Below are 9,906 nucleotides of genomic sequence, written 5' to 3'. Positions count from 1 at the left end.
GGGGGGGGGGCGGGGGGGGGTTGTTTTTAGCCTCGAGCAAGAGATAATGACGAGATCAATATGATGTGCAATTGCTTCTTTATAGTTTACCTTGATCATGTAAAGGTGACCGTCATAAGAGAAGACAGCGTCCACCTCACTGTGCAGCTCCTTGAAGGCGTGCTCGATGGTGTCAGCCTTCAGTGTGTCATTGCCCTCATCTCTACGCAGGAAATGGTGGCCTGCAAAAGAAGGGAATCGCTTAGAGAGGCTGGAAATGGTAACACTGCAAACAGAGAAAGTCTTGTTCACATGGACTGAAGTGAACCTGTGACAACCTCATCTGAATAGTGACCTGCTGTTATTTTGATGGCATGTATTCTGTCTATATAGCTGAGGTAGAGTAGATTTATGGCCAAGTTTGTCTTTAATTTTATGTCTTTGCCACAATATTAGATTAGATACGCAGCTGTTGGTTTAATGACGTAGATTCAGGACTGTCCTCAAACTGTTTCAGCTTGACTCTCTCTGGGGACTTGTACTTTAGTTTAATGTTAACAAGTCACCTAATATCTATGTTAATAACAAACAGCAGCCTGGTCCCTGGGCAAAGCAAAGAGGAACCATCTCTGAAAAAGTATATCTGCTGTCAGATCTCACCTCTGAAGGCATACATGTTTCCAGCATTGTCAGATGTGATAGCATCAAGGTGAACACGGCTGCAGCGCTCTCTCTCCACATGGTCGCTATCATCACCTAGACAGTGAACAAGCATAAAGTTAATATTAAACAAATATGAATATATTATATTTGACACGACACATTTCAGTAATGTCTCACTGATGATTTTCACTTACTGAACTTGGAGCATCTCATGAAGTAGTCGCGTGCCTCCTTGGGGTACCTGCCGTGCACCTCGCCGGTCTTGGGGTCAAACTTGGAGAACATGTGTCCGTGGAAGCAGTAATAGTGATCCATGAAGCGGAAGGCAGATGTGCAGTTTGGCATGGACTTGAACTCTTTCTCATCCACAGCCTTGGTTCTGACGTTGTAGTGGTAGATGTCGTCTCCTACAGAAGAAAATTACACATGATGTCGAGAAAGCCATAACTTAACTTTCCACCAAATTCCATTAAAATATTCTGTTAAAAAAACAAACAGGACCAATAACAACTTCCTTGGTGAAGGTTATTTTTCTAATGTTTTCTTACAATGAAGTAGGCAAAAACGTGCACTAACCCTTGAAGAAGATGACGGAGTCTTCATCGCACTCTGGCTTGGGACACTCCACGGCAGCATCAAGGTGGTCAGGGATTCCAGGGAAGACCTCAGAGATATCCTTGGGGTAGCCGTCCTCCAGCTTGTGTTGGTAATAGCTGAACACCTTGGTGTCCTGCATGAGAGCACAATCACAAGTACCGGTTTAAAATGACAAGTTGTCATAAATAACCTCCCACTGTGGGTTTGTGTGTGGTGCTGTATGTTTGCACAATCAAAAGACTGGACTGTACCAAGAAGAAGAACATGTGGTCGTGGTCGGCGGGGTTGTCCTCGTAGTGCATGTGGAAAGCAGCATCTACGTGGCCCAGGTGGTGATGGTCATCCAGCTCAGCGAAGGACTCATTAGACAGCTCTGCTTTGCCATGGAAGCCCTTGAACAGATGGTCACCTGACAGGAAGTACAGAAACCAGAACATGGTGTGAGTTCACAGAAAGCAACTTAAGGACCAACTGACACATCATGTTATCATCCGATGAATCCTACCCATGATTCCTCAATATCTAGGGACTTACCCTTGAAAAAGTATGGGATTCCCTCTTCGTTCACGGCAACAGCGTCCATCTCAAGACCTTCGCAACGGTCAAGGACGGCTGCATAATATCATGGCCATGTGACATTGGAAGGAAAAAGATTTAAATAAAGTAGTCACATTAGTGATGAGAAATGTCTGGCTTTAGAGTCTAAATGAGTGTGAATGCTTTCCATCAACTCACCTGCTGCGTGTTCTTCCCTGGATGAACAAGACAGAAAAAGATTTTTGATTTATTCTCATTTCAGAGGATGAGGATGCTTCACATTTAGGATTTTAGGTGTAATTCATAAACAGCTGTCAAGTTGAAATCAAGAAATGCACCTTCAACAGCTTAGAATTTGAAAATGAAATTATGGTTGAAAAGGTGCTCTTCAAAATGATCATGTCTTTGTTTACACAAAGCGTATTACTGCAATTCATAAACTCCTCTTCTCAACTTTCCTCCTCGCTTCTTTTCTGTCTGTGTTAACACTCAGATGATGCTGAGTAAAATATTCAAATGCATGATGCCATGATTTCAAGACTGCACCATTATCTTACATGGAAATGCCGTTGATGTCTTGTGTCATTTTTACACTCCTAAACTTTAACCTGATACTGCATCTAGAATTAAGTTCTTTGGGTTTAAAATAAATTTGTACTGGTGGAGCCTCTACTAGTGGCTCATGACAATTCTTGTTGTCTACATATTCTAAAAATCACTCATACTTGACATTACTGTTGACCATTTTCCAAAGTATGCAAGTAAAGCCTTGCTTGAGATCATTTATCTATTTGCGATGGAAACCATGTCTGCATTTACTGTTGGCAGAGTTGAGTTATCAATGTATGATTATGCAGTCATGTCTTTTCAAATATGCACTTTAGACCGCATAGGCAACAGTGACATAACATCAAGTTCACTGTGATGGATTATATAACAGAAGCAGGAGTTTTAAAAGTGAAACCAGCAAGTGGTGGTGAGAAAAAACAACAACATTTAAAAAGTTTAAAAACTGTATCAGTGTTGTCCCTTTCGACTACTTACGACTGAACCCATGCCAGGGCCAGGCAGAGACACAGGATGTGGGCGAGCAGCTTCATGGCGAGCAGTCCTCTGGTCCAGAAGAGACTGGAGGTGACTGGAGAGAGCTAGGCAAAAGGTATCCTGCTGCTGCTGCTGCTGCTGCTGTTTATATCATTGCCCAGTTTGCGTGAGCCGGGTCACGTTGGGTACCAAAGGAGGAGGTGTAGACAATGTACAGGGTTAATCAAAGACGCCCACAATGTTTGACGTACCCCCACTTGCTCAGACCTCCTACCTGGAAAACAAGTCCTGGGGCACCAGAGATTCATAGAATTCAGAAAGCTGCATGTTCACCATGAAAATCTAATCAATAGCTGCGTATCTTTTCCCTTACACCATGTCCTAGTACATGCATGTTTCATCATATATTTGTCACTGCTATTGATTACAGACCAAATCCAAATGCATTCAAACTGAAGATACAGCCGCTGTTTATGCAGCATTGATTCCAACTGTAAACTCTTTTGCTGTACAATAGAAAGACCTACTGTTGGTACGAGTGAATCTATGTGCTTCTCTTTGCTTCATACATTGACTGAAATTAACCAGTTTGTTAGTCTAACAAACACGGCCTCAGTTGTTGTGATATGAAACAGTTTATAGAATATTCTGCTGTGCACTGAAGCGTTGGAACCAGAATAAAGAGAATAAAATGTGCATAAACTCTGCATAGGTTTGTTTTCATTATTATTTTTGCATTACAATAAACAATATGCTCAAAGAAATGTTTAATCTAACCTGTACTTAATATATTCCAGAACATTCCAGAGGTTTGTGCAGACCGATCAAAACTAGACCCACATCGTGGCCCTGGTCCAACTCAGAGAGGTAACTAACCCAATGAGCCATCAAAAATAAATAAAAACTGCTGAGCACTGCATCTACGTACGGTGAACATTAACAGAGAACAGTGAGGTGGCCTCATCGTGTATCTATGAATTTGTTTAAAGAGTCCAAAAAATCCAGAGAAGTGTGTGTAAACTATATAAAATTATGTAATGCACAGATTATATTGTGGTAACTGTTATGTAACATGAGCAAGTAATTGTTTTTTCACTCAAAATGAATGCGAAAAAAATAATCATTGTTAAATCTTTGTTGAAATAAAAAGTACAGTAATAGATAGAATTTTTGTTTATGAACGTGAAATACAAGTTTCATGTTTCAGCTTTTCACAAAGACGGATGAAAAGGAATCGTGCAACAGATGCTACAGTAGCAGAAATTGAACAGAACTTGAACAGCAGAGCAGCACGTGAACATCCAGCAGCTAAAGAGCCAGATATTTTTCTCAAGAATTGGTGAAGACTAAAGCAGAGCTGAGAGAGATTCATCAGGTGAACACAAGCATGATTCCATCTGAATATAACTGCTAACATTATAGCCAACAATTGTAATGTTCATGTTTAGGCGTTACCTTTGGATACACGAACGATTTAGGAGCAAAAGGAAAAATAATGTGAAAAAGTGAGTATTATTAAACAGTAAGAAAGTGTCTGTTTCCTGAAATAACTGCAGTAAAACTTGATCTTTTACTTTTAATGCTGAATTTGGGTGAAGGTATTAACAATTAAGCAAACAATGTAACCCAATGTGTATAACATACAACCTATAGAAGCCTTGTCCCTATCAGTACAATTAAACAAAATTTTAAATGGAGTTCTGTGACCTTCGTCCTGCACATTTGAGATAAGAGTGGAAGTGAGTACAATTGAAGAATATTTCACTGAAAAAAACAGTCACCTTGAGATGATGGACAGATCTCTCTGTGAACGTTTTTCATAGCAACTACTTTTTGCTGAAGTAAAGGACACTGTTTCTGTTGCTTTTGTGTTTTTCTTTTTAAGAGAATGGTATTTCAAAACCAGAGCACAGGAAATCCAAACTAACTGGTTGGATACCATGAGGTGTAGATGAGAAAATGTGATGACAAATGTTATGAAATCTGTCAGTCCATGGCAGCAGCAGAGTGGGTTTCTTTCTGTAAGCTCGGATTCAGGAATTTCAACAACTCCCTCCTCTTTCCCTCCATCTCTCCATCCACGAATCCCTTTCACTTTTCTCCTCCCATCCATCCCCTAAGTCCCTCCCTCACGCCACACTTTTCCCATTCCTCCATTGACTTGATCTCATATTTTTCTCTCTCACCCCTCCCATCTTGCTCATGCTTCTCCATGCATTTTTCCCTTTGTCCCTTTTCATCCCTGCCTTCCGTCACATCCACTTTCTATAGTATATGATATTGTTGTGGCGGTATCCATGAATGAGGGTCAGTTTCTGTTTACATGTAAGAAATATACTTAGGAAGTAATACACTGGAGTCTTTTTACAGGATACTATATATCCTACTTACCTGTAACTGTGAATATTACAATACATTTTTAAGGGGACCATACCATTTCTTAACCTTTATGTTAGCTGAACGTCTCGTTTGCCTGCCTCACTCCATCAGCGGCATCTACTCCTGTGTGTCGTACAAGCAAATTGAGACACTGTAGGTAAATGTAGCAGTAGCTAACTGTCTAGATTGTTTAATACACTTTACTTTCTTACCTTCTGAGTTTCTGTCGAGTATCTATGGATGACCGCTAATGTAGCTAGTTTCTAACTTTAGCCTCAAGTTACAGTTTAGCTAACTAATAATGGCTAGTTTCTAACATTAGCTTTAAGTTATATGCTAGCTAACTAATAATAGCTAGTTTCTAACTTAAGCTTTAAGTTACAATTTAGCTAAATGATTTTAGCTAGCTGATGGCGCACCTTGTCATTTCCAGTGTTAGCTTGTCTTTATGTTTCCAATATAAAATAAGATAGCAGACACTGGTGCTCTGTTATGAGCAAAGAGACAATGGAGAATCAGTTGTTGTAGAAGTTTATTATTTCATTTTAATAGTCTTTGTGTGTCTCCAATTCGCCCTTGTATTTCCATTTTATGCTACTTTATACTTCCACTCCACTACATAATTTCAAAGGGAAATATTGTACTATATAGGCCCATATATATATACTGTATATATACATAGTGGAGCTGTATAACCAATTTTACCCATGCAACAAACGCATGTGTTTTTATTCACAGTGGTTACCAATGGTTACAGGCAGCCATGTTGTTGCAGACAGAACTACACAAACATTCAGTGAGCCCCCGTTGAGCAATAATACCGTAGAGAAGTCTGTACACATGAGTGATCAGTGTGTTAACTGGGGTTTAACCTTGACTGAAGCAAAGGCTCCAATGCTCTTATCACGTTGTGCAAATACTGAATAGCATGAGTTCGAAAGTGATTTTTCAATAAAGATGTTTTTTGTTTTTGTTAATATTCGAAAAGGGCTCAGGGCTCTTTTAGTCATTATTGTCTAATTCACATCATTTTGTTTCATTTTTGCTTATCAAGAACAGCACTTTATTTCCTGCACTACCCTCCCAGCTCCTCTCAGTAAACCGCTTCAAAAACCTTTCCATCCTGCCGGTGTGTCTGAATTTTGGGCCTAACTACTGAACCATGACAGTCACTGTTAAGAGCTGATAAAGAGTCACCTGCTCAGACCAGTCAAAGGGCATCTGGGCTAGCCAACTCACCTTTACCCAGTGTTCATGGATGAGAGCCATGAAAACTCCTTACTTCTACTAAAAGTAGAAAAAAACATAGATGGGTAGTGTGTGGCTCTCTCCACTAGAAAACAGTTTCCCTGCTGCCTTAAAAAAGGTGAGCGAACTTAAACCGAACTTGAATAATTTAACATTCTTCTTATAATAGCTACTGTAGCTGAGCTGATGCAACTTTAGAAAGCGAGTTCAATAAATCTAAGAGATTAAGCTGCATGAACAACTGTTTAGTCAGACTGACAAACATTATTGGCAGATTTACAGATTTGCTTTGTAGTTACATTTTCAGTGTTTGAAGTCAGAGCTGAGACCTGCTGCCGGGGCAACATTTGGCAACAGATTATAAACTGTCAACATATGTTGTCATGGACGTTGATAAATTATAGTTGGGGCTAGGAGTGGTTATTAACTTTTTTTTTATCGTCTGAAGAAACAAACACAACATGGCTTTATAAGTATTAAACACAAGAAGTTTACATCAAGTCTGTTTTCATAAAACTACCAAAATGTAAGGGGTCAATGCATGCTGGGAAATCTGCAGATCGTGTTTCTTTGGAAACTTGATTTGATGAATTTTCATTAATTCAACTCATCAATTCAAGTCAGGAAACTTCAAATATGTTTTTAAAATCTGAAATGCTTTGGAAATGAAAATGATATCTCAAGTTGAAAACTAAATGTTTTAAGTTGACTTAAGTTGATATTATTAAAGCTACAACTGTCAGTAGCAACTGTGATCAAAACCTGAACCATTACTTAAACCCAGAAACCCCCGTATATGTTAATATTCTACAGTAAAAGTTAAAGATGATTTTTTTTCTATGAAAACATCCACAGATAATTCAGAGCATTTGTTTAAAAATTATTCTAAAAAATAATGACATGAGCCTAAAAAAAGTTTCTCCTTTAATCTCACTCTCTGCCAAACACACACACACACACTCACACACACACACACACACACAGGGTTATGAGATCATAGCTAGTAAATTATGGAAGATCTTTATCGACAGAACTGTTGAGGCAGAGAAAATCGATGCTACACACAGAACTCCCGGGGACACATTCGAAACATTAGAGCAAGTTTTGAGAGCGAGCACTGAGATATCTGACCCTGAGAGACGACAGTGATTTAACTGAGCTCCCACCAAATCAAGATTTTAAGCTTAAACCTTGTTCGGTTCAAACATTGAGTGTCTGATGACACAGTTATTACATAAACAAGCAAATAAACTTTCTTTATAATTCACTTTGCACTCTGCGCTACTCAAAGTAGTGTTTACATAAGGCTTTCGACAACTGAGAAAAGTAGCAGTAGAAAAGTTTAACAACTGGACATAAAGTACACAGACCATCAAATACAAAGTCTTATAATCACAAAAATCTGAGTTGAAGATGCTACTTATTTTGTATCTTTGAATATTTAGTAATTATTGCCCTGATATAAAGAGATTAATAATCTTTCTGAATCTCTTTTTGTTGTTTGTGTTGCAAATTGCAAATTCATGTTCAGTGAATCGTTGTGTTGCAGTTTTGGGATATTTCTGTCCGGTGACTTTGAATTTGGTTGATCCCAGATCATTGTCCTTCATTGACATTCATGAACAAACAAAAGACGTGACTAACAGGGGTTGTCTTTGCCTGTGTATCCAATGCCAACAGGCCCATGCTTTCATGTTTACGTTCAAGACGTGTGTATTTAGATGCCTTTTTAAAAATACTTATCACATTTGAATTTACGGACAGAAATGGGCACGTGCAGTTTTATTTTGTTCAGGACTCAGAGCTTTGACTTTAACTCTCCTCTTTGTGTTTCTCTGTTTGTTTATTGTTGTTTGTAACATAATTGCACTCAAATTATCCAACAGCAAACATACGAGCAGCGGTGGATCACAGAACAGGCAGCTTCGTGTTGATCTCGGAGAAAGTCATGCTAATACAGCAGGTAGAAAAAGAGTCTGAGAGCAGAGTTTTGTCTGTCAGGTCCAGGAAAAGTCTGGAAAACGAACAAACAACTGTGATCTGACTGCTGTGGAAGTCTGTTCATTTATTACTTCTTCACCATCTCTTTGCTGTAGTTTAAACAACAGAGACCTGGAGTCTGCTGAGTGCTAAAAAAAAATAAATGCTCCTCTGATCTTTTACGTAAGGTTCAGATTTCATCACACACACACACACACACACACACACACACACACACACACACACACACTGCATTCATCACAATCAAGAATGTTATTGACTTAGTTGTGAAAGAATCCGTCAGGTCTTACTCATCTGAAAGAAAACAGTGACACAGCGTGGATTATTTGGTCTGTGAGAATGATTTATCCTTGTTTTTCTGTATGGTCAGACGAATTTCAACATTCAAACAGTTACTTGGCTTGTATTTGTGCCCAAAGGCATCAGTGGCAGAGACGGGGTAAGGGCTTCTCTTATACGCAAGGTCAGGAAAGGTCAGGCTGAAGAATTTCACCTTGACTCTTTTTTTTATTTATTTGCAAAGTCCATGCTGAGCGATCTGGAGTCTGAAGTGCACCGTGAGAATGACTGTACACAATCTGCCGATGTACCTGCCCATTAGACCCATTGATCCTGGCATGCTAAGTCCAAAACACGAAACACTCTGCAGCTTAATTCAAGCAAAACCTCAGCTGAAAACTACAGGTGACAGAGCTTTCTCAGTCACAGCCCCAGGGCTATTAAACGAGTTGCCTGAGGAAATCCCCGTCTTGGATGAATTAGGGAGGTACCTCTCAAAGTCGGAAGTCCTCTATATTTCTTTCATGGAATTTGAGACTTTGGGTGTTTTAATAAACTGGATTTATGTTCTACAGTTAGAAAAAAAACACATGTTGCGTATTTAATTCCAGTTTTTACACTAAGTATATTCATATTTGGCTGCTAAGTCAGCTAAAGGATTCACGCTCTCCGCATGAGAATGTTATTCCTGGTAGTGTGACATTTAGACCTTCATGTTGGGAATTAATTTACTTACAGTTGAATAGATAAAATATGTGGGTTGGAAGGGCTTAATTCTGGCTACATTCCTGAGTATGTGCATGAAATAAAATAACTGCTTTACCAAATATTGACAGTCATATATGTGGAGCTGATGCTTCTCCAGAAGATGTGTCAAAGGCAGTTGGAACTGCTCCTTTCCAAATCTTTCAGTGGATATTCATGGTGAAAAACAACAACACTGGTCATTTGTTCAAACATTCACAATAATGTATGTTTACGCTTTCCTGACAAAAACTCTTGTGGCCATCTGAATTATAACTTTTTTGTTCTTTTAAACATGAATCTGACCTTTTCCCATCTCGACCAGGTGCCTCGCCTGCAAGCTAGCATAACTCTACAGCTCCTGTTGTAGTCTTTGTGTTTCTGTTGTCATATGAACATAAAAGCATTGAGTGTGTCAGACAGCACTTCTTACCA

At 39.1% G+C, this 9,906-nt stretch overlaps 1 protein-coding gene across 1 annotated transcript in view; it reads right to left on the bottom strand.

The window, feature by feature from the left end:
• The window catches only part of hpxa (hemopexin a), a 3,856-nt gene extending 883 nt beyond the window's left edge, over positions 1–2,973 (bottom strand). The window contains exons 1-8 of the mRNA XM_023404475.2: positions 2,821–2,973; positions 1,975–1,991; positions 1,774–1,851; positions 1,491–1,648; positions 1,219–1,372; positions 837–1,049; positions 640–735; positions 91–221 (exon numbers count right to left, since the gene is read on the bottom strand). Of these exons, the coding sequence (XP_023260243.1) occupies positions 91–221; positions 640–735; positions 837–1,049; positions 1,219–1,372; positions 1,491–1,648; positions 1,774–1,851; positions 1,975–1,991; positions 2,821–2,876 (903 nt within the window). The 5' untranslated portion in view covers positions 2,877–2,973. The remainder of the gene's footprint in view (positions 1–90; positions 222–639; positions 736–836; positions 1,050–1,218; positions 1,373–1,490; positions 1,649–1,773; positions 1,852–1,974; positions 1,992–2,820) is intronic.
• Between the last annotated feature and the right edge of the window lie 6,933 nt (positions 2,974–9,906).

The sequence above is a fragment of the Seriola lalandi genome, unplaced genomic scaffold (genome assembly GCF_002814215.2).
Source record: "Seriola lalandi dorsalis isolate HSWRI2012SDOR001 ecotype SW California unplaced genomic scaffold, Sedor1 jcf7180002054245, whole genome shotgun sequence".
Classification (NCBI taxonomy): Eukaryota; Metazoa; Chordata; class Actinopteri; order Carangiformes; family Carangidae; genus Seriola; species Seriola lalandi.
Note: the sequence above shows the minus strand (reverse complement) of the source record. Positions and strands in the feature narration are given on the sequence as shown.